The sequence below is a fragment of the Dasypus novemcinctus genome, chromosome 1, assembly GCF_030445035.2.
Source record: "Dasypus novemcinctus isolate mDasNov1 chromosome 1, mDasNov1.1.hap2, whole genome shotgun sequence".
Taxonomy (NCBI): domain Eukaryota; kingdom Metazoa; phylum Chordata; class Mammalia; order Cingulata; family Dasypodidae; genus Dasypus; species Dasypus novemcinctus.
Window position 1 is genome coordinate 80,067,459 of NC_080673.1, and position 25,754 is coordinate 80,093,212.

The 25,754-nt window shown below is 36.3% G+C and overlaps 1 protein-coding gene across 5 annotated transcripts in view; it reads right to left on the bottom strand.

Moving 5' to 3' along the window:
- Positions 1-25,754, bottom strand: part of LOC101439444 (N-deacetylase and N-sulfotransferase 3) — a 260,119-nt gene that overhangs the window by 177,854 nt on the left and 56,511 nt on the right. For all 5 annotated transcript variants that reach the window (XM_058293492.2, XM_058293481.1, XM_058293511.1 and 2 more), the window contains one exon: positions 9,765-9,852. In XM_058293492.2, the coding sequence (XP_058149475.1) occupies positions 9,765-9,852 (88 nt within the window). The remainder of the gene's footprint in view (positions 1-9,764; positions 9,853-25,754) is intronic.

Sequence of the window (25,754 nt, forward strand, 5' to 3'; positions counted from 1 at the left end):
TTTAGGGTCAAGTCCCATGACCCTATAATTCCACAGAGACAAACAGAAATTCACTTATTCCAATAATGCAATACTACCCTTATCTAAAAACTGAAATTATCATTTATGTTATTATGGGCATATGAAAATGATATTAATATTAGTGGTATATAGGTAGAACTCTTACCACAACATGCTTATTAAACTCTAGAAGATACCCAATAAATGCACACAAAATACCTCATGTCCATATTACCAAGTAAACTTTAAAAGCATTTGAAATTGTACAAAACTTTTCCATTCTTAGTTAAGTAAAGCAAGTTTTTTAAAAATTACTTACATGTTTATTTATTTAATTAGATATCAAACACATAAATATGCCATAAAATCCAAAAGGTATAAAAGCAATACAGTAAATAGTAACTTCCTTTCCATTCCCATCATACAATTCCTAAATCCTCTTCTCCACAGCTACCCATTCATATCAGTTCATGGTAAATACTTTCAGAGAGTATATATCTATTTAATAACTACGTGACCTTGGGAAAATTACTTAACCACTCTATGACTCAGTTTCCTAACTCTAAGTTAAAAGCACAATATCTAGAGTTGTATAGACTTTATACAAATGGTAGAGTGTTCTTATTACTGTATTGAACCTTGGTTTTTCAAAATATTTTTCAAGAACTCTTTTCTTATCAGTTACATTTAAAGTTGCCTCTGTCTTTTTAATGACTGCAGAGTATTCCATTATGGATAGTATGGATATTCTATTAGGTATGTAATATTTTTTAAACTCCAAAAAATTCAGATTGACTCATTCCAACATGAAATTGTGATCAGTTGTCTTCAAGCAGATTATGTTTGTGCTTATTAATCATGTTTGGGAAAGAAACTTTTTAATTATTCTTAATATTTAGAGTGATTTTGATTGATAATATTTCATTTGATAATGTAACAAGACATGCCAGGTGTTTTTCTCGGACCTCTTTCCATTTGGTTGCTGGTGAGGCAGGTTAGTATTGGCATCAGGGAAGGTCGCTGCTCAGAACACAGCCAGGAGACCTTGCCTGGAAACCCCTGAGGGGAGGCAGCTGGTTGAGAACAGAGCTAGAACCTTTACGAAAAGCCTGCCAAAGACTCTGGTCACAAGGTCCCAATTCAATCTCCTGGGCTCAAAAGAAGTCCCAGATAACTGCAAACAGACAGGCCATCCCCACTGGTTCCCTGAAAGCTGACAGGTGAAGGTAGAAAGGCAACCAATCAGGACAGCAGATAGCTGGGGTCCCTGCTTGATGAGGGGAAGGGAGAGGAGGAAAGGCCTTAGAAAGGCCCACCCCGGGGCTCCCTGCACACATCTCACCCTGTAGCATGGCTGTACCCATGTCTCGGGTGTGTACCATTTTTCCCTTGTTTCTTATTAAACTCTTTACTCCCTTGCCTACCCTATGGTGTGTCCTTAAATTCTTTTATGCAACATAGCTAAAAACCTAGAAACCCAGAACGCAAAGCATTCTGCTAACATATCTGTGAGCCAAGTCAGGAGACAAAGTGGCAAGCAACCCTCCCGGACACCCGATGAGGACCAGTGAGTCTAGGCTTTTCAGTTAGAGACTGCCTGAATCCTTTTGTTTTATTAGCAAGAACCCCAGACTCCCACCCTTGGTGTGACTAGAGGTTTGTTCCTTCCTCAGTCCCCTGGAGGCCCTGAAATTCCTGTTAACCCATTACCTCCAGGGCCCTGAGATTTTTCACCTCTAAGCCTCAGAACAATCATTTTGTAGCTTCTTAATGTGCCTCTTAAGGGCTGCTTTAACTGCAAAATTCAGCCGCTGGCAGTGGCTATAAAATGAACTCTCTCTCATGGCCAGTTTGAAAACCTCTGCAGAAGTATGCTGACAGAAGAGTCCCTAGCTAGTTCCTTTTCTAGGGAGGAAGTCCTGCTTGGTAGCTTCAGTCTGGGAATAGGACCTAGATGTGTCTCAAGACCTCTAAGGCCCTGGAGACGCTCAGCGAGCATGGCTCGTGACCTCCCAGAACATTGGGATGGCAAGCAGGGCTCCCAAATCCTGGGACATGGGGGTGGAGAGCAACGTCTCTTCAGTCAGGTCTAGGAGTAGAACACCACTAAGACTGACAAACATGTTTATCCTCCCTTAGGATAGATGGGTGGCTTCTCCAGCATTCTGGCAGACTCCCCATTGGGGTGCCTTTTAAGGTATAGGACAACCTGCCTACTAATAGTCTAAAAAGGAAGAGGCTAGTCTTTTCTTGCCACACTATGTGGCTGCAGTACCAATTAGAGGACAGCCAAGAGTGGCCTCTGCATGGGACCCTGAATTCCAGTCAAACCTCCTGTGTAAGAGGGAAGGAAGGGGCAGGTAGATCTGAGGGCCACAGACCATGTGGTCAACGTCTGCTCAAAAGGATGAGGAAGTACATCACCAAACTGGTCAATTACAATAACCTCAGGGAAATTACTCAGAGGCAAAATCTAGAAACTTGGTCTTATTTCAAGGAAAGCTGGTAGAGTCAATAAAAAACACCCTCTGGTGATTCCGGACTCTAGGGAAGAACACATCTTCCTAGGAACTGACTTTATTAGCCAGTCTGCCTCAGATATCCATAGGAAGCTGTAAAAACTTTCCCTGGGTCCCCAGACTTCCATGAACTCAGTTTGAGTAGCAGCCTTCACAGTTTTCAACAACTGAGATGAAGCTGCTGAGGAGAAGCAGATAAAGACAGGTAGGCAGAGGTTTAACTGACACCATTAAAGGCACTCAGTTATCAGGGCCACCCAAATCCAGGCTCCACGTTGAGCAAGAACCTGTTAAAATTGTGGAAACGTAGGTCCCTGTTCTCAAGCTGCCCTGCCACCCGGACCTGCTGGGGCCTTGACCTAATTAACACAGGAGACACTTATTAGGTCCTGGATCTCTCTCATTTCAGTCATGTCTAATAAGGGGAGTGAATGGGGAATCGAGATCTAGGCCATTTACTAAACCTCTTCCTGTAAAGTAAGAAACCTCCTCATAAGCCATCTATTAAGTAGTATCCCCTTAGGGAAGAAGGTGTTAAAAGCATCCAGCCCAGGATTAAAAAGTTCCTGGAGAATGGCTTCCTAGTTCCTTGCCAATCCCCTTGCAACACTCCAATCCTTCCAGCGAAAAAGCCCACAGGACTTTACCATTTGCAAGAGATAGCTAATGGGGATGCAACCCCAGAGCAGCCCCAATTCTTGTCTTGTCTCAGGGGCAAGGCTTCCCTGGATCCCTCAGCTCCATGCCTAGCAGCTGCCCAGGAGTTTTCCTGGGAGAGTGAAGCTTGAGGGCTCGGTAAGAGGTTTATGCTGTGAGCAAACATTGGGTGCTTTGTATGAAGGCAATTCTAAAGTCAGGTCTTTTCCTATGCTAATTAAGTGTGTAAAATTATTATGTTCTAATCTGTGCCAAATTTAATTTTGTCAGCCTGATTGTGCCTAGGATCTTGTAAATCAGATTTGGGGTTCACCTGTTACAAACTGGATAATTGTGAAAGGTAACCTAAAAATGAGACTGTATTTCAGTACTGTCTTGCAATTGGAATTGATGTACAAAAGAAATCACAAGTGGAATTAGTTCTACTGCTTGAAAAGCAGAAAAACTTAGCAATGTTAATGTTACTGTTAATCCAGTTTTAGTTGCTTAGTTAATAAAGTGCTCAATCTGTTTTGAAGTAAAATTTACTAGAAACTATTTAAGAGTTAAGACAACATTACTGTATAAATGCCTTTATATTATTAAATAGCAAAACGTAGCTCAGAAGTAACGGAAAATGTTGTAGATAGTATTTTAAAGCATTGGGCACAATTTGGTTATAAGCCAATAACTAAAGAATGAAATTCACATGCAAAACTGCCTGGTCACAGTGCAGATGGGAAAAGTCAGAAATAGTTTTCAAAGAGATCTTTTGAATATAATGCTATATTACAATTAAGCTTATTTTGTAAAAGAATGAAAATTATAAGTAACATTAGTGAGCTGTGTGTTTTTTTGTCTTTATCTGTCTTCCTATTTGCTCAGTGTGTATTTTCATATCTCAGGATGATAATACCAAATTAACAAATGAAAATTCTTAAAAGAACACTATTCAAACTGTTAGAATTAAATAAATGTTTATATATGTATATGAATATTCCTGGAGCCCAAATTAGAGAGGCTAAGCAGGATGGAAATGCCATATAGAATATGAATATAGAATATAGAATGCCATATAGAATATGAATATAGAATATTGAGAGAGAAAAAAGTTTTTCCTAAACTCTTTGACCTACCCAGCCTCCCAGGGCCTCCTTTTCTATGCAAGGGCTATCGGGGAAGAGCTAGGCATGCAATGATAGAGAAAGGTAAGTTTAACTGAAAACTCTATTTACTAGGCTGGGGGATTAAGAATCATAGTTTGCCTGTAGTACCCAATTTAAACCTTTTAACAGACTTAAAATAAGGGTAATTAATAATTCAATTACCAAATTTCCCTTTACCAAGTAAAGGAAAAGTCCTTGAAACCTATGGAAAGATATTTTCTAAATTATGACTAAAACAAATTAAACAATTATAATATATTCCAACACCTGACAGTATGCTTTTAAGGCTATTTAAAATTTCAGAATTTTATTAAGGAAAAAAAAAGAGGTTTTGGTCTCCTGTGGAGGAGGGTAAAATGACATTTCTTGCATAGGCTAATTGTTTCAATTTCATTTAGCTTGGGTATAATTTCTCTACATTTATAGGGTAATTATAAAATAAATTAGCATTATATGTATTAAATCTTTAACATGATAAAAATCATAAGTTCATGTTTAATGAAATTAAGTTAAAGAAAAAAAAAGGAGATCTGTCCTAAGGTAAAGTGACTAATTTTCACAAAACAGAATAAGGAAAATAAGTCAATAATTAAATGGATAGAAGTAAATTTCATTGTTGCTAACTGTAATTTAATCAGTTTATTTAAAGGTAAAAGTAACTAGTCTATGTGGTTATCTTTGGTTCTAGGAAGTTTGCAAAAGCATTTTCTAAATTGAAGTATTTAAATGGCTAATTCTAGGAAGCCATTATAATTAGAAACCTTAACTGATTAATGATAACAAAAAGAACCTTTATAATAGGGAAACCTGTCAGAAGCCACCTCAATCTGCATACTAAAATGGTGGTAGGGGGAAGATAATCCATTGGGAATGTTTGGTTTTCATAAAATAATGGAGAAAGTAGTTTTTCCTGTACTGCTAAAGTAAAATACCTATTAATTAATGTAATCATGGTAAAGGTATAAATATAAAAAGTAAAGTACTAAAAGTAGTTAATTTCATTTGATATGTTATAAACTGCATTGGAAGTATTTAGAAAGTGTATAAAAATTAAGAGATAGACTTCAGTGTTGTCGAATTCTCCTTTGCATTCAAACCAGGCCCCCAGTACCCTGCAGGGTGCCTCTCCATTTAAGTTATTGGCTAGATAGATCACTACCACTCCTAAAACAATAAAAGAATCTACTACATCTCTGCTCTTGAACTGGATGGAAAGTATGTGGCTGTTTTGGACTTCTGTGACAGCTGGTGATGGTTTGTTATTGCTAGATTTACAATGAATATTGCCTCCAGACTGGCTCTGTTTCATAGTGTCAAAGGGCCCTATGAACCAGGCTGGTTAAACACTGGAGCCTCTCTCTAGGATTAATAGTGCTACAGCATATTGGCTGTGTGAAGAACATAACAAACAGAACAATAATTACCAGAGTAATATGAGTGGAACCTAAACAAGCACAATTGGCATTATGGCCTGGTTCCATGGAGAGACATTTGTATGGTATTACAAACCTGGAGCTTAAATCAATTCACTACAGCTCAATAAGTGAACTGGCATTGATTAGATCATTGATTAGTATTAAGTGCTGTACCTGATGAATATGATAATATCTCTTCTATTCCAGTACATATGTGAGGGATATTGAACATGTTAAAAGTCTTGGTAAACTTAATTCATTTTCTAAGTCGTTAATGGACATGCCTATAAGATTAAAGAATGGCTTTTCTAAGTACTGCCATTTATTTTACTTGCCATATGCTTGTCTTATTGCTTACATTGTTTTTGTGAGTTTATGTCTAGGGCAGTGCCTCTGCTCAGACCTTTCCTAGCTGTTCTAGGCATAACCACCACTGTGGGAACTGGGGTTGGCAGTTTATACCAAACCCAGCAGGTCTATCATAATCTCTCCTTAGTGTTAACCAACAGCACACAAGAAACTAGCTATGCCCTAGAAGCCCTTAGACAGTAAAGAGACCCCCTTGCCACTGTGGTGCTGCAAAATTACAGAGCCCTAAATATGCTAACAACAACACAGGGAGGAACTTGCCTGTTCTTTAAGGAGGAATACGGTTTCTACGTATATCACTCCAGTAGCATCTTCGGTACTCTGGAACAGTCCCCTAGACAGCATTTGAAACCTATGAGATGAAGCCCATCAACACAGGAGGATGTAGCCTCTGGAGGCACCTGGCTTTCTTCACTCCCATGGTCCAGTATGTCATGGCTAGTTCATTTTGGGGCCACTTATCACCACCATCTTATTATCCTTTTAGTAGGACCACGTATCTTCAAAATTCTAGCTAAGTTTATTTCTTCCAGAATCAACACCTTCCAGAACAAGGTTTTAGTCACATGGGGATTTCATCCAGTTCCAACCATGGTGCCAGACCCTCCTTCCCTCAACCTGACAGAATAGCCAAAAAATTTCACATCCCCATAAGAGAGGGACTACTGCCTATAACCAGCAGGAAACAATTACAGAAAAATGATGGCAGGCCTTCAGCTCCCCCTTATGAATAAAGATATAAACTCTCCGAGGGGGAAGCTGAGGCAGGTTAGTATAGGAAACAGGGAAGGTCTCTGGTCTGGACATGGACATAACACCCCACCCAGAAACCCCTGAGAGAAGGCAGCCAAATTGAAAACAAAGCCATAACCATTACAGCTGAAAAGCCCACCAAAGACCCTGGCCACAAGGTCCTATTTGAAACTCCTGGGCTTAAAAAGAGCCCCGGGTAATGCCAAACAGAAAGGTCTCCCCACTGGTTCCCTGAAAGCTGACAGGTGAAGGTGGAAAGACAACCAATCAGGACAGCAAATAGCTGAGATCCCTCTTTAATATTGGGAAAGAGGAGGAGGAAAGGCCTTAGAAAGGCCTACCTCAGGACTCCACACATGGGTCTCACCTGTAGCATGGCCTGCACCCATGTACTTTTCATTTTCTCATTTCTTAATAAACTCTTTACTCTCCTGCCTATCTATGGCATGTCCTTAAATTCCTTTATGTGGCATAGCCAAGAACCTAGAAACCAAGAACCCAGAGCATTCTGCTAACACTGGTGTTGCAGCAGTAGAGCCCTCATGGATTGTTCATTTTAATGAGGGAAGAAAGATAACTGGTAAATAATTTAAAAGCAAAGTGCATTCAACACCCATCCATGAAAAAAAACTCTTATCAATCCAGCAATAGAAGGGAGCAGCCTTAAACTAATAGAGTATTTAAAAAAAGAAAAGTATATTGAAAGAATTCCCCATTAACAGGAACAAAATATGTTGGAAGAGTTCTCCTTGAGATCAGCAATGAGACATGAATGCTGCTATAACTATTTTTATGTAATTGTGTACTGATGATGTGAGCCAGAACTATAGGCAAGGAAAATTAAAAAAAAAATTATTAAAAAAAGATATAAAGCAGACCGTATTAAAATTACATGATTGTCTATGAAGAAACTCTAAAAGACTCTAAAGAGAACTACAGAATTAATAAGTGAATGTTACAAGGTTGCTAGATACAAGCAAGTTTGCTGGATACATGTATTTTTACAAACCAGTGACAAAGAAATGGAAAATGAAATAAAAAAATGAGATACCATTTATTATTGTATCAAAAAATAGTAAATGTCTAGAAATAAACCTAAACACTATAGTGATTTTTTGAGTGCAATGAAAGAAAATCTAATTTGTTAAGAAAAATAGAAGCTAGCATTTAAGATGTCAATTACATTAAAATTAATTTATAAATTTATTGCAATCTCAATCAAAATTCTAGCAAATTTCTTTGTGGATGTTGATATGCTGATTCTAAAATGTATATTCAAATGCAAAAGACCAAAAATAACAAAGGCAAAGGCAGTCTTGAAGATGATACGTAAAGAATGAGGACTTACACTAGCAGGTGGCACCATTAATTATAAAGTGACAGTGAGTGATGGAGACAAAAGATCAAAGGAACAGAAAACAGTCAGAAACACAGTCCACATATTATGATCATCTAATTTATGACAATGATGACACTGTGGAGCTGTGGGAGAAAGGGTCATCTTTTCAATAACTGGTGCTAATTAGATATCTTTATGAAAAAAGGAAGGTAACTTCACTCTTATCTCACATATATCCAAAAATCAATTCCGGGTGGATCACAGATCCATAAATTTAAAGAAAGTACAGAAATATCTTCATGATCTTATGGTGTGCAAAGATTTTTTGCACCAAGACATAAAGAGCTGATGGTGAAGGGGAAAACTGGTAAACTGAACAATGTTGAAATTAAGTGTTTCCGTTTATTAAAAAACATCATTAAGAGAGTGAAAAGACAGCTCACATAGTGGGAATAAGTATTTGCAACTCATATAGCTGACAAAGGACATATGCCGAGGGATATGTATACATAAAGAATTTCTACATATCAATAAGAAAAAGCAAACAACCCAACAGGAAAAAAAAAAAAATAGGCACTTCACCAAAGAGGATATCTAAATGAGGAATAAACAGATGGAAGAAGCCCAATTTTATACTCATGAGAGAAATGCAAATTAAAACCACTATATGATATATCTATATGCCTATGAGAAAGGCTTAAATGAAAAAGGCAAATGATATCAAATATTGGTGTGGATGTAGAACAATGGGAACCCTCATATATTGTTGTGAATGAAAACTGGTACAACCACTTTGAAAACCTTGTTGGAATTTTCTACTAAAGTTGATCATAAATAAGCCATATAATTAGCAATTCCACTCTTGGTTGATAACCAATGGAACTGAATGTTTATGTGTCCTGAAGGACAGGAAGTGATATTCAAAACACACTATTCAAAATAGCCAAAGACAGGAAAACAACTCAGCCACCTACAATAGGATGGATAAAGAAATTTTGGTATCTTCAAACAATGGAATACTGCAAATAAATGAAAATAGAAGAATTACAACCTCACACAACAATATCTATGAAACAAAATAATGTTTAACAAAACAAGCTAAACATAAGAGTTCTTACAATATGATTCATTTTACACAAATTTCGAAGCCAGGCAAAATTATTTATATTAGAAGTCAGGATAGTGGCTGTTATTGTGGAAGCTAGTGACTGCGATACGGGGGCACAAAGGCAGGTTCTCTTTGTTGATCTAGATGTTAGTTACACAGTTGTGTACACTTTGAAAATTCACTGAACATCACATTATGATTTATGCATTTTTATGGTGGTAAATCCTAATTTGATAAAAAGGAAGCCCATTAGCTAATGCCACGGGGATTAAACGTCCAAACTATTAACACTTCCTATCCTTAAAAAAATGGATGTTACGTGGAGTTCCATGATATGAAGAAAATAAAGTAGGGGAGGGGCACAGGAAGCACAGGAAGGAGTGAGTAGGAGGAGTACGCAACTTCAAATAGGTGATCAGAGGAGGCCTTGATGAGAACAGTGCATTCCCTTTTTCTTACCTGTATGGTAAAATTTCCCTGAAAATCCCAGGTTGAATGTAAAATTTGTAATTTGTGCACGCAGAAGATTCTGAGTATCAAGCAGGGCCTGAAATACATAATTTAAAGAAGTGCATCAGGTAGAGAATGGTATTGAGAAGTTTTAAAAGACATCTCCTTTTTTGCATTTAGAGGATAAGAACACTCATTTCTATAGAAAGAATGAAAGAATGTAGTTTCTTGATTAAGACCAAAGAGATGTTTTCAAGATTTCATAAATACACATACATGTTATTTTTATCTTTTATATAAAAAAAGAAATTACAAGAAATTTTTATTCTATATATATCTAATACATAAAATACATTTCACTTTATTCCTAAGGCACATAGAACACCAATTGTCAAAAGAAGCTACTCAAGAATATGTGTTGAAATAAACAGATTGTTTGTTAGATACATCTTTGATTTTCAAAATACAAGGATTTTCAATCTTTAAGTCTGAGATTCTCAAAAGACAGCAATTGTTCATTAAAAGAGGATATTATGGTAAAGTAAATCTCTGAATTGCCCTTTCATCAAAAAATAATCAACCCATCTTACTTCTGATATGTTAAGATGTTTTGAATCAGAGTTTATATTGCTATATCCTATATTTACCATACTATGAATATTTGAGTATTTAGCAGTTTTTTTTTCTCTCATTCTTTTAAAAATTCCTATTGTTCTTATATTCCTTATGCCTTCCCTCTTCTCTTTCTGCCTCTCCCTCACCCTTTCATGCTCTCTCACATGCACACATATTTTACACACTATGGTAGTTGAGTGCCAACTCCAACCAGCAGAAAGTAACTGTGAGTAATAGATTTGTGAAAGATCTTAGTCATAACTTAATTTACACATGGGGAAACTGAGGGAGGAGAAATGACATGCCCATTCTCACAGTTAAAATTAGTGTTAGATCCTGTATTAATGATACAGATTGCCTGATTCAAAATTAGTTGCCCTTTTCACTCCACCACACCATCTTCTTTTCTCCTTTCCATCAAGTCCATGGTCTCAGTCTTCTTAGGGGATGTATAGATACAGTTTTTTTTTTATTCAGTGAGTACCCTTCATTTGTATGTCTTATCTGTGAATGCAAGTGATTTTCCTTGTGTAAAAATAGAGGAAGAGTACTTCTGAATATCAAATTTAAGTTCATCTTACCAATGGTAAGTTTTTGAAAATTATGAGACTAATTCTTCTTTATTTATCACTATTCTGCTTACATGAGCAAATCCGCTCATGGGCACAACTGCATCATGTAGAGTGTGGATCCTGATGGCACTCAAAGTTGGAAGAAGGGCCTCTTCATGGATTTCTACATCTTCCTATAGGAGCAAAATCGATTAATGGAGGCTAATGGCATTGGGGATAGGTTAGGTCCTGTCCTTACAAGAGGTTGGGTAGGGGAAGGCAAATTTGGCTAGCTGAGTAGTGGCAAAGTGAGGAATGGGACTTCCAGGTGATACACTGGACCTTGGTGTGTGGAAGTATGGAGAAGGAGTTGCCTGGGTGCAAGCTGAGAGCCTTTCTCATTCTGTCCTTAAGGAAGGAGCATCAGGCAGGGAATATTCAAATTCTACCTCTGGACCATATAGTGAAGTCACTAAGAGTTCAGGAGTCCCATCATTTCAGCTAGAATCGTGGAACTGCCACATTGGCTTTGGGACTGATACTAGTCTTTCCAAGTCTCAGCGTCTTCATTTGTAAAGCAGGGGTGATAATAATTACCTGAGAGCACTACTTGGAGAATAAATGACATAATTCATGAATGCTCTTGACATGGTGACTGGCACACAATATGTACTCAACAATTATCAGTTGCCATCCATCAATTTTTTTCGTCTTTATTTTTAATGTTACATTAAAAAAATATGAGGTTCCCCATATACCCCCCACTCTCCTCACTCCACTCCTCCCATAACAACAACCTCCTCCATCATCGTGGAACATTCATTGCACTGGTGAATATATCTCTAAGCACTGCTGCACCATATGGTCAATGGTTCACATTATAGTTTATATTCTTCCACAGTCCACCCAGTGGGTCATGGAAGGACATACAATGTCCAGTAACTGTCCCTGCAGTACCACCCAGGACATTTATTTTTGCTGCCGCTCTTGTAACTCCCACTAAAATGGCTGTTGTTACTGTTAGTGATGTCATAAAATTTATTTTACCCTCTAATCTGTTTTTTTGTAAAGTGGAGAAGACAGTTATCTTATTCATAGAAAGATTATAAAAAGATAATAAATGCAGAAATGCCTGGCAAACTTTAAGTGCCAAAAAATATTAGGTGTTGCTATTCAGTATATGTGGTTCTATCTCTACATCTCATTTGTCTTAAAGTTTTTCTCTTATTTACCTTTGTTTCCTTCTATCCTTTCTACTCTCCTCCTTCCTTCTCCTCATGTATTCCTCCCTGAGCATTCTAGCTGCCTCTTCCTCTCCTTCCTTCCCCTTAGAGCTTTTCTTCCTTCTTTATCTATTTTACTCATTTTCATTCTTTATCTTTTTCTTCTTTGAGGGCTAAAAATATGATTAAAAATCCATTTCAAACTAACTACTTATGGATTCAATACTTTAATCTTAAAATTGGGTAAGTTGGACATTCTGTCTCTCTGAAAAAAAAATCCCCAAACTAAACTTGACCTGTGCCTTGGGAGGCTTGCTTACTTTTTTAATGTATATTTATGATACTTAATAGGGAAAAAGCCAACAAAACCACACCTGTCCGGCTTTTAGGCTTATGAACGTAAATAAATTATCTGTGAACTAAGATTTTAATGAACTAGACTACATTGATTCAAATTATTGAACTCATCCTGATTCGCAGGTATGAGTTAGAAGTTTCACATTTACTTGATATTCTTAAAAAAACAACTTAGAAATGTACAGAAACAGCTGACTAATATTTGTCTATGTACGAAGAGGGAAGTTCATTTCTAGATGGTATTTTATATGCTTAAGGTGAGCTAGTAATATTTCCTTATTGTTTATATTGTTTTTATGAAACAGATTTTGGGAGTTTCCATGAGAAGACTGTTATATGCTTATCCATTTTACCCATACTTTCAGAATATGCTTATTAATGGCCTGTTTTATGCAAGAAGCTCCAGCACTTAACAATATTCTTACATTAAATCCTTTTTCATTGAATTCTTCATTACTTGAATTATTTTATGTAGCATTACATAATTACACTACTAATATGAATAAAATATTATAAAAATGACATAAATGATACTTCGTTTTCTATACGCAACATGTCTAAATTCCTGTGATAATATCTAAAGATCTTATCATAAAAAGCTAAACCAATTTTCCAATACCACATTCAGAAAATCACATTCTGGGCAAGTAAATCTTCTTTGATGTGAAGAGTACTTTGATGGTAGAACCATAAGAATATATATGTCTACTTTCAAAAATGATCTTATTACTGAAAAATGGAACTTATTTTTTTTTAGGAGGTACCAGGGTTTTAACTTGGGACTTTGGATGTGGGAAGCAAGTGCTCAACCACTAAGCTATATTCACTGCACTGGAACTTTTATTTTCAAGTGTTCCAGAATATTGTATTTATTTAGTAACCTGGTTTATAACTTCATGTATGGTGATTATTTTTTAAATAAGACTTTTTTTCTAATTAAAAAAATTAAAATTACCAATAAACTTATTTCTCAGGATAAGTTAATATAATTTGTTTCAATAACTATACCTATATAGAAGCTATATATGAAGCTATATAGACATATAGGTAAGTGGAATTAGAGCCATAAAACAAAAATTATAGCTATACAATTAGAAACAAAAACAGTTTTGAATCTTGACTTTTTCATTTATTTGGATGCCATGAGCTTTCTCCCGTGAAATTAACCAACTATTCTAATGAATGCAGAATATTACATCAGATAGGTGTACTGTAATTGATTTAATCATTTCCTCCTATTGTTATATATTGAGGTTGTTTACATTTTCTTGGCTAATATAAATACTGCTCTGTGTATCAATACACATTTATATAGCAATGAAGGAGCCATTTCTGCAGCAAAAGATAATTTTATTTCTTTAGCAAACAAAGTCACTTTGAAGCAAATATGAGAATGCTTAAAAAATATTAAAAGGGAGCATAGTATCCAATTAAAATTATAAAAGAATTGCATTTTAAATACAATTTAAAATGAAAATTTGACTATTTTCAAAATTTATTTTCAAATTTGAATATGTACGGTACCTCAATGTTGTCTTCGTTTTTTGAGACTTAAATCTGCAAAAGCAAAATGTTTTCATGCATTGGTTTGTTGAATGCAAAAAAGATCTCATCTAAAGAAATTGAGCAAGAACTGAGCAAAATGGGGGCTTTTATATATCTTTGGAATTCTTCCAAGTTTCTTCAACAGAATGAATATATCAGTTAGAGATAATCAAAGAAACTAAAATTAAAAGTAACTGCGAAAAGTTTCATTTGGGGATTCATCTTAGTCTTTCATTCTTTGGAACATCTGCTAATTTTTGTTTCTCACTTGAGCTTCCTAGATTATATTTTAACCAGTTTTATCTTTTATAAGTGAACAAAGAGGTTTGGTGAGACAAATTAAAGATGGGGAAGAAATTTTAATGTCAAGTGTAGTTTTCAGCAGCAGGCCAAAATATGTTTCAGTACAAAATTTTTAGAGTTACTATTTCTTAATTGAATCACATCCTACTTACATTAAAATATAAAAAATATATCTACAACTGTTAAATTAAAGGAAAACAACAGGACAACTAATTATGACCTCCTCTATCCATCTATATATCTGTCTACACAGAAACACAGAAACACACACATTCAGTCATCAGAGAAACTTAGTGACACAGATCATTATTTCCATTTTCAGACATGGTAGACATGATTTACATAGTTTAAATGACTTCTCCTTGATCAATGGCTAGTAAGTGCTGAAGAAGTGATTTAAACAGGAATTTTGGATCTCAAATCTCACAGCTTCTGTTGTTCATAGAAACCAGGAGAACATTAAGACTGAACACTTTTAATTTGCTGACAGAACCATGGGGACATAATCCATTGGAAGAGTATAAGAAGTTGCTCCTCTTTTCACTTTCACTTACTGGCTGTCACTCTTAGTTTCCAAAACCTAAAGTTATGAGTGAGATGAAAAGGTTAGGTTGGTCAAGGAGTACCCTGCAGAACAAGAAATGTTTACTCACTGCACCACAGGATACTAAAGGGTTCTGAAGTGTCACAAAGATCATCTGGGTCACGCCTTGACCAGGCAGAGAACTGGAAAGATTCTATAAATGAGAACTGTTCCCAGAGAAGGGAAATAGAGAATTATGCTGGAAACAGTTAATTAGCTCTACTAATAGAGTAAGGACATCCTGCACTATTATGAGGGAAGACAGCATTAGAGGAAAGTAGTCGACATGAAGGCAAGATCAACTTTGCTGTTTGCTTTGCCTACACGATAGGGAATGGGACTATGAAAGAAATGCAAGAAATATGAGTAACCTAGATTTGGACACTTTTTTGCAACAGTATTTTAAATTCCCTTGACAAAAAAACACCTAAAGATATATCTCTGTACAACCTAACTTAATAACATTTGTAATGGTAAAATAATCACTCAACTCTTATTTATTCATAATCTAAATTTACAGTTTGCACATTAAAAGGAGGGAAACCACATTCAGCTGCAAACTTAACATAAAATGCCCAAAGATTGGAGAGTATTTTCTGTTTTCCATGGACCCTGTTGTATTCAAGAAAACCAAAGGAACTTTTACTTATGTATTTGCTACTTATAGGGAAGTATCTTAGAGAGTTTACTGCTTCTTGTTACCAGTGCTTTAAGCCAAGGCTACCATCTGCTGACTTCCTAGTCCTTGAGCATGGCCTCATCAATATGGCCTGATGAATGAGCAGTAAATTTAGAATCAGAATGACTTAGAAATCAGACTTGGCCACTTGGGCATTGTGTAAGCTTGGACAAGTTACTGAACCTCTTCAAATCGCAATGTCTTCCTCCGTAAAATTGGGATAATATATAGCTCACAGGTTTGGTATGAAGGTTAAATGGGAAAATGGATATATGGCCCTAAAACCTTTCCTAGTACTTAAAAGCTGAGTTTATCTCTATGAATAGCATCATTTGTCCCCTCCTCTGCCAACTTTAAAAACTCATTATCATTCTATCACAACATTCCATCATCTATTTCTTTCTGTTACCTTCTTGGAGAAAATTCTGGCATATGCCTAAAATCTTAAACTGTATTTTCAAGTAGAGCCTTAACTCTTTAGGGGTTGTCTAATCAGAACAAATGAGGAAAATGATTCAGGTAGCTGTATTTATAATAATTTTGGGGGGACTTTGTATTTCTTTCTAAGTGACTTTAGTGAATTCTTTATTTTCCACCTGAATCTTCATGTACTTTATTATTTGTTTTATAGTAAAATAGAGTAAGGACAAAGTTTGTGTGAAAACCAAGGAAAAAAGATACACAGTAAGCTGGAATTATTTCTGTTACATATTTAAATTTGTTCAGAGTATACATTATTTTAAAAACCTGTAAATTATATCAGTGAAGGGATGGTTTTGCTAAAACATTTATTGACATGAAACTAGCTGGATGGGTTGGGAGAAAAATACATCTAACCTAAGATAGGGAATATAGTTGGTAGTAATATTTTGATGATGATCTTGCATAGTTTGTAACAAATGTTTCAAAATAATGCAAAGTGTTGGTGGATGGGTGATGAATGAGACCCCTGTATGATGCTATGCATATTTATTTTGCAAGTTCACAATCTTTACTATACTTACTGTTTATGCATGTTCATGTATGAAAGATATACTTCAATAAAAATATTTAAAAAATGATATGTGGATATGAAAATAGAAAACTATTAAATAAGCGATACTTCTAAATATTCACTAGAAATTTTATTGCATATTGCATTTAGCTTATGGCTGACATTCTTAAATAGACAAAACACTAAAAAAAGAAAAAAAGCAAACTACTTCACAGTTCCTTTAAAATATAGTGCCTTTAGAAAACCATTAGTTCTATCTCACTAATTCAATTATACAGAAAAAAGTTGTATGGGTTATTACAAACATAATTTTAATGCCATAGTAATTTTAAAAAACTTGCTTCTAGCAGCAAAGCAGAAATGGAAGCAGAAGTATAAGATCCCATGTGAGAGGAATGAGGCATCTCAACCTACTAGCTATTATTCCAAAGGAAATTAGATTTCCTTTAACAGTTGCAGAGGTATATTGGAAAGCCCTTAAGTAGCATATTTCTTATGCTTAAGAAGTGAAAATGGAAATACTTAAAAAAAAATCAAAACACTGATAAAATATCCCCCATCTTCCCCCAAACCCCCAAAACTCCTTCAAATTACAAGTTATAGAACAAGGTGAAGTTAAAGCTGGACTGTAAACTCCATGAGGTAGGGACTTTGTGTGCGCTGTTCACTGCTGCATCTTCAATGCCCAGCATGATGTTAGGAAAAGAACACAGGCAAAGAAATATTTCCTGAGTCAGGACATAAATGGTTCTGACTGATATAATAGGGCAATTGTATTAGTCAGCCAAAGGGGTGCTGATGCAAAGTAACAGAAATCTGTTGGCTTTCATAAGCTTGATTTAATCAAGTAAAAGTGTAACTTCTGAATTTAACTCAATCAAATGGTGTCATGCCCAGAGGAACAATTTACAAACATGATCAATATTCCTCTTTGGAATTCATCAATACTATCAAACTGCTAAACTCCACCCTCTGATTTTCAAAAAGACATTACAATATTCAAAAAGACTTAAAATCAGTAACAATGCTAGGCACAAAATCCTATCACAATCAGTTTAAAGATATAAACTTTGTCTTGGGGCAAAGTCCCCTCTGGTTGTAGACCTCTGAAACTTACAAAACAATTTAATTGCTTGCAGTATATATAGGGACAGACAATGGATAAACATTTGCATTACTGTACTGAAATTGGGAGGGAAACATGAGTCACAGGTCCTCTATAGCTCCATAAACTTGCAGGGTACACTTCATTAGATTTCAAGTCTGAGAATCATTCTCAAGATGATGGTTTCTTCTCATCCTTGGGGCCTCATGGGGACCCACCCTTTCCACAGGCTTGCTCAATGGCTATTTTCTTGGTTCTACCCCCATCAAGCATGTGGGTGGTAACTGAGCTCCAGAACGCACACTCCAAGAACATTGGGGTGATGGCCACACATTACCTAATCTTTGGAGTACGGTCTCAACTCCCTTAGTACTGTGAGGGGGAGACAACATTTTCCCTAATCTCTGGCCTACAGGCCCAACACTCTCAGAAGGAGTTGGCGACCTGGCCATCGTTAATCTATGGGGGGCAAGCCCATCCCTCTCAGACCTTTGGAGTGTCAACCTTACTCTACCCAACCCTCGGGGGAATGTGTTTCACACTCTCTGTACCCTGGGGCTGCAGGGTACTCTCCCAGAACAGCAGGCTGGAGCATTCACTCTCTTCAACCACTAGGGCAAACTCATCCTCTCTGTACACATGCCTGGGGCTCCTCTCTTGGCCCAAAGAGATGTCAATTCTAGATCTCAGCTCCCATGGTTTTCCTCTTAAAGCCATTTTTCCTTCCTTATCTTCCCTCCATATCCTTTTTAGCCGGGCTGACAGTGGTCTTCTTCATGCAGCTCTCTCAGAAAGCTTGCTGGTTTAGCATGCAAGAAGCAGAGGACCAAGCCACCAGACAGGAAAACTTTTCACAAGTCTTTCCTGGAAAATTGCATTCCCAATCCTGACTTGAAAGTTGCAAGTTTAATTAATTCCTCAAATAGGGCACTATCATCTGGGGGCTTGATTTCCAGAGGCTTGGAATTTCCAGAATCAGGTTTTGGTTTCTTTGTGCCCAAGAATTCAGTTCTTAGTTTATCTCTCATTTTGCTATAAGCTGCTAGGAGAAGCCAAACCACATTCTCAGAGTTTACTTTGGAAAGTTCTTCAACTAAATACTCAGGCTTGCCATTTTCAAATTCTGCCTTCCATACAACATAAGGAATCAATCTCACTAAGGTCTTTGAGACTTTAAAACACAGACTGCCTTTCCTCCAGTTTCCAATAATATTTTCATCATTTACTTCTAAGGCCTCATAAAAAAAGTCTTTTTAGCATCCATATTCCTACCAACAGTCTCTTCAAAGCAATCTCGGCTTTTTATTAAGCATCTCATAATTCCTCCAAAAAATACTCCTTACCCATTTATAAAACTATTCTAGCATTTTGGTAATTGCAAAAGCACCACCTCATTTCTTAGTACCAAATTCTGTATTAGTCAGTCAAAGGGGTGTTGAAGCAAAGTACCAGAAATTGGTTGGTTTTTGTAAAGGGAATTTATTCAGGGGTAGAAGCTTACAGTTACAGGTCATGAAGAGTAAGTTCCTTCTTCCCTCACTAAAGTCTGTTGGCATGTTTTGGAGCAAGATGGCTGCCGGTCTCTGTGAGGGTTCAGCCTTCCTCTTCTTCTGAAGTCTCCATGGTCCCAGCTTCTTCTGGTCTCAGCTGTAGGCTGGCACAAGGCTCATCTCTCTTTCCAGGGCTTGTCTCTTTCTGGGCTCAACTGCTCTGCTTGCATCACAAGGCCAGCTGTAAACTATCGGGTGAACATCTCAGCTCTCTTGCTGTGACTCCAGCATAAAAAAAACTAAGCTTTCTCCTCTGCTGTATTGTTTTCTGTGTGAGTGTCCATCCATCAAGGCAGCAGTGACTCAATCTCCTACTGACGTGGCTGAATCAAAGCCCTAATCCTAACATAATTTAATCAAAGACATCTCAGCTGAACCTAATACAATCAAAGGGGATCATATTCAGAGGAACAGACCAGTTTATAAACATAATCAATATTTGTTTTTGGAATTCATCAATAATATCAAACTGCCACAGCAATAAACTCATGAAGACTTAAAAATGAACATTTTGGAACATTCTTTTCCTGTATGTTTTTCACTGTTTTGCACCTTGATGAAGAATTTCAACGTAATTCAAATTCCAAAATAAGTAATTTAAATTTTATTTTTATTATTCTGAAAAGTGCTACTATAAAAGCATATCCTATTTCAGTGCTTCTCAAACTTCTATGTACATGACAATCATCTAGAAAGCTTATTAAAATGAAGATTCCTGGCTTCTAACTAAGAGGTTCTACACAATAACTCTGAAGCAGGCCAAAGCATCCCAAGTGATTCTGACATAGGTGGCATCATACCATACTCTAAGAGTCATTGTTTTATTCCTTGACAGCTCAAGGTAGTTTCTAGTTTACTCATTTATAGGCCTGTTTTTCCTTTAGTTTATGAAATCTTTGATGCCCATTACCTAGCACAATTGCTGGTACCAGTAGGCATTCAGGAAATCAATGATCATATGAGTCAGGGAATGATTACTATAAATTCTCAAGTCAGAAATGTTCAAGAAAAAAATAGAATGCAGGCGGTTCTCATTATTCATGTTAGTTATGGCCTATAAAGTCTCCACAAATACTGAATTAGGAAATACGGAACCACTGACCCTAGGAGAAATATAGGGTTATGCTCCTACAAGGCTCTGATCACAACATTTTCCATAACCAATCAATAAGTAGCCTTGTTTTCTGTGTTTCTTTTAAAGACATCTTATTTAATATATATTATTGATTCATTAATATTGAATTCATTACCAACAGCACTATAACTGATGCCTAAACAAAGCTTATATTTAGCACATGTAGTTTTTCTGTAAGGCATATCACAGCTTTCTTGTGCTTAGGGACATTACGTAGAATTTCAGCACTGGGTTTGGGGGCCACTTTAAACAGCAAAATTATCAAGAAAAAGCAGAGAAAATGTGAAAATTGTGACACTAAATAGAAAAAGATACTTGTTTACAGTATGAGAGCTGAAACAAGAAGGCAGAGCATTGTCCTGTTCAGCCTCAGATTGGAACGTGTATGTATTAGGTGACTCAAAGTTTTACTGTTCTGCACATGTCTACAAATGACTGTGAAAGTTCTGTAAGTATTGATTTTGGGGTTACAGATATATTTCAGCCAGGAGCTAAATTTGCAAATACAGAATCCACAAAGAATGAAGACCTACTGTATATAAAGGTCACTGAAATTCAACTGTGACTCCAGAAACTGTGTTGGCCTCAAGGTACTACAACACACTAGGGTAGTGTGAATTAAAAATTACACAACATTGAATTTTAGACTAGTTTTAAGCAGCTTTCTAAACAGTTTATTAACTTTATTTTCCTTACATTTTCTAACAAAAGTCCCTTTCAGCTGGGTTGGGAGAATCAGGTAATCAGGCTGCAAATTTACATAAAATGTGGTAACCTAGGGTCACCAGCTCCAACTCAGGAAGATACGGTTTGAGGAGGGAAGTGCTTTTAGACCGTGGAGGTGGTTTCAGAATCAATGTCCAACCCTGAGTACTGCCTTCCCCATGTTTTTTCCTGGATTTTATTAAAAGGGCATTACACCAATTACTCTACCAAAATTATTCCCAATAGATGCCCCAAGCCCTTCACACTAGCTTTAAGAAAACTGGCCAGAAGCAGCATCAAGTCAAAGTCACCGTGTAGTGTCAGGAAGTACTGAAAGCTGATTTCTTCTCTCCTTCCTACTCACTTAGCTCTGGGCATTATTTCCTTCACACATTTCCTGGAACAGACTAAGGCTGTTCTTACTTCGAAGTCTTTAGTTTTGCACTTTCCTTTTTAAAGATGCACTTTCCCCAGACATTCATGTGGCTTACCTCCTCACTTCTTTCAGGTCTGTGCTTTAATATCACGTCCTCGGTTAGGCCTTCCTTGACCACTCTCTTTTAAGTAAATCTTTTGCCTATAACCCTCTGTCTCCTTTCCCTGCTTTATTTTTTTCTTCAGAACTTATTACTATTGCTCTTGGTATATATTTGATCACAATCATTTAGTTAATTCTCTCCACTGGAATTATTCATTTAGTTCTCCAAGAGGGTAGAGTCCATCCATCTTTATAATGTTGGATCCACAGCACCCAGAACAGCTTTCAGTAGATAGGAGGTTCCCAATTACTACTTGTTGAATGACTGAAAAATTAAATGATGCTGTAATAAACTCCAACCACAGAAGAGAATAATATTTGACTGGAAAATTTAACAGGGTAACTAAAGGTTATAGCTTCACGACGGCTGCCATGAAGAGGATATGTTGAGGATGCCCCATTCCAAGAAGTGTGTTTGTAATAAGGTTGCACCTAGTGGGTAGGTCGATCATCAGTATTGGCCTGGCCTGGAGCCCTTGAATAGGTGAAAGGTATGTGGGGCTCAGAAAAACTTGCTTTAGATAAATGAAGTCATTTGGTATGATGAAGAACCTCCTAAGTTAGCGTTAAAGCAGATTGTGGATCCTGTGTTGGTTGGACTAAAATACTTTATTTATTTATTTTTTTACTAAAGGTAGGGAAAAGGTACCCTGCCAGACATCAGATTTGCAACAACTTTAATCCAATAGAACCCAATAGGCCCCAATTGCAACTGGAGAAATAAGCAAAAATGCCCGTGAGATCAGAATAGCTGTCAGGATGTAAGTAGTAAAGTTATTCAGTATATTATTTAAAACAGGAGTTCAGACTCTCACTTGGAATCACTTTAATTTCTTTTACATTGGGTCTAATAAGCTTTGTGATTTGGTTTCCGAGAATATAACAGAGCAGATGAGACAAATAAGAGAAACTGATAGCAAGGAAAAATGCTAAAGAACTTAACAGAAGTGTTCGTCAGAAGAGGTGTAAATCACTACAGATACTAAATACAAGGACAAATCAGGGTGAAGGCAAATGTCCTGGCATTGTCTCTATAGCCTCAGAGGCATCACTGCATTATAATCCAGTCACTAATGTTCAATAATTATGAACATGATAAACCTGAAAAATTAAAATTTGTGTCATAGAGTTAAAAATAAAGCAATTCATTAATTCAATGTATATTTATTACCTATTATGTGTCAGGTCTTATGCTAATTGCTGGCACAAATAAGATCCACCATTCATCAACAGGGTGTTATGAAAAGGAAATGAGACAATATCCATGAGAAGCCTTTTATACATTAAAAAGAGATGAACAAATGCATACAAATATTAATATAGTCTAAAATAAGTTTTCCAGAAAATCGTTCATATTTTTAAAGTAAAATGCTTTTCTTAGAATGAACTATGGATGAGTCAGGCACTCTTAGGCATCAACTCATTCATCTTCTCAGTTCTGGCCTTAAAGTTCTTCTTACTGTTATGGAAACACTCCAAAATTGCTCCTGCTTCTGGGCCTTTCCTCTGGCTATTCCCTCTGCTCCTAACACTTCAGTACTCATTTCTTTTAGGGCTCTGCTCAAATATTACTTTATTAGGGAGCTTTTCTCTCACCATTCTTATAAATTTGGCAATAACACTTCCCTTCCACCAAGGTCCAGACTGTCCTATCCCTTTTGCATGTTATTTCCTGCATAGCACCTGTCAGTACCTGAACTGTTATACTGTATATTTAGTAGCTTACTGTCTATCTACTCCCACTTCAATATAACAATGAAGAGAAGAAGGACTTTGCTTGTTTGGTTCATTGCAGAATTCTGAGTGCCTAGTATGTGGTAGGCACAATAAATATTTGTTGAATGATTGAATGAATGAATGAATGAAGGAATGCTTCTGAGTAGGACTTTAAAGCAGTTTGGATCTGAAGCTGAAGTGCTTTCCTAGGATGAAAAAAAGGACCTACAATTGGGAGGGAAAAAAAAGAATTCTTTCGAACATTCCAGTTTCTCTGGACTGGAAGCTTAGAGGGATGGTAAAGAGACAATAGAAAAAAATAAAAGGATGGTGACTTAAAAAGGTTGAGAGAAAGGCTAGCTGACCTGAAAGGACCAGAAATACAAATGGCCTAATATTTGACAAAGTCAAGCTACCAGAATAACTTATTTTGACTTTCTGAAACCATTCTATTTGGGTCGCTAATTATAAAAATAATTAATAGTGTGGTTTCTGAAGAAAAGTTTCCTAGGTTTGAATCCAGCTCCAAGGACATGGAGAGAGTTTTTCACATTGGTAACTTACCTACTTTTCCGTAGCCTCAGATTTTTATTCTGAAAGAAAAAGGGTGACAATATCTACCTCACTGTATTGTAAGTTTTGAATGACAATGTACATAAAGACTAGTGCCTGGTACTAATAATCACAATAAAATTTTATTACACTTTTCTAATTCTAAAAACAGGAAAGATGTGAGGTTGTCACAGGTATGCATAAAATGTGATGAGATAGATAAGGGGGAGGAAAAGTAAAACAAAACAAGAAAAATCTAATTTTTGTAAATTTGCAAAATATAATTCTAATAATGTATGTCATTTTAATTTCATCTCTTTGTAGCTGATCCAATTTGATATCTTCCCATAAAACTCCTCTCCTCATAAAAATCTCTATAGTTTTGGCCTGGGTTTCTGTTGTACTAAAGAAGACTCTTTTAATGCTAGGATTTGTTCAAAAAAACTACTGAAAATTACGTATGTCTGCTTGATTTACCTAAAGAGAAATAGCGCCTCCCCTTTTTTCCTTCCTTTTGAGTAAAGAAAGTTATGAAAAGATACCAAGTTTCAAATCCATGGCAAGGTCAGTCAGTCAGAAATAGTATTTGTAGATTTCAAAATCAAGATTTAGAATATTAATTTGTCAGTGAAAAAAAAGAAGCAGCTTAGTAGAGTATGTGAATATTGCTCTCCCAGCTTATTATGACTTCAAGCTTCTGTTGTAAACAGGAAGAAACTCATCTACTTCATTTAATTAAAGGTCAAGGAGTTCCAAGTCAGTTAATGCAGAGTGAAAAAACCCAACTGCTGAGTTCACATTCATCCCACGGACTTACGGTAAGGCAATCCACTGCATTTTAGAACGAATCTTTCAAATGTTTACAAACACTTCAAAACCATAACATTTCCCCAAGCAGAACTAAACTTCAATTTAAATCAGATTTGCTTTTAAACATTAATTCACTATTTAAAATATTTGACATTCATCTCTTTGTGAAAAGTGGAACCAAATAAAAATTTGCTCAATGAGCTACCAACAGGGCTCAATGAGCTACCAGCAGGGCTGAGCTTGGTGTGTAGGTGGAGGCGGAGAGAGTTTAAGTGGCTTCTTCTTAATGGGGAATTGAGGGACACTATAAGAAAATGCCATGAGGATCAGATGGTCTTTCACCATGGATGCTCTGTGGGCTGGAAGTACATATGAGTATTTTCCTATTGGTCCTCTAACCTTCTGTGTCTTTTCCTTTTAGAAAAGGAGCAATGACGGGGTGAACTTTAAGAGCTAGTTTGACGCACCTTCTTTTTTTTTTTTTTCATACTCTCACCTCTGCTTCCACCTTGTTTTTAAGGTTTATGTCTTATTTTGCATCTGCTCAGGATCAATAATGGGCTCCTATTTCCATGAAGTTTTTCTTATTTTTAAAGCTTCACCTTCTTTTATAAAATGCTTTGTCATGGGCCTCTCATTTGGAAAAATGTTGAAAATATACTCCTACTGTTGATGTATGCAAGGGCTTCCTATATACACAGGAAATGCATAGAACAGACATGTCAATGCTTTAGTCTTTCAAATAATTAAAGATAACATCTAAGTTTATATCTGTTTATGTTGTGATCTCGGATAAGTCTCAGTATTTTTTCTAATAATAAATTCTAGACTTATTTAAATTTTGAGTTATAATGTAAAAGGTGCCTCTAAAAAATGATAAAGATGTCATTATTTTACTCTATTTAGGCTGCTTGCTTTCAGTGACCCAGATCAGATGTAAATCAATTACCTAGATGGGCCGCCTTTACCTCCTCCAGGAGTCCAGGGTACCATCCATTAGGTTCCCAAATGGGAAAATTATTTTTTCTTTATAGCCTC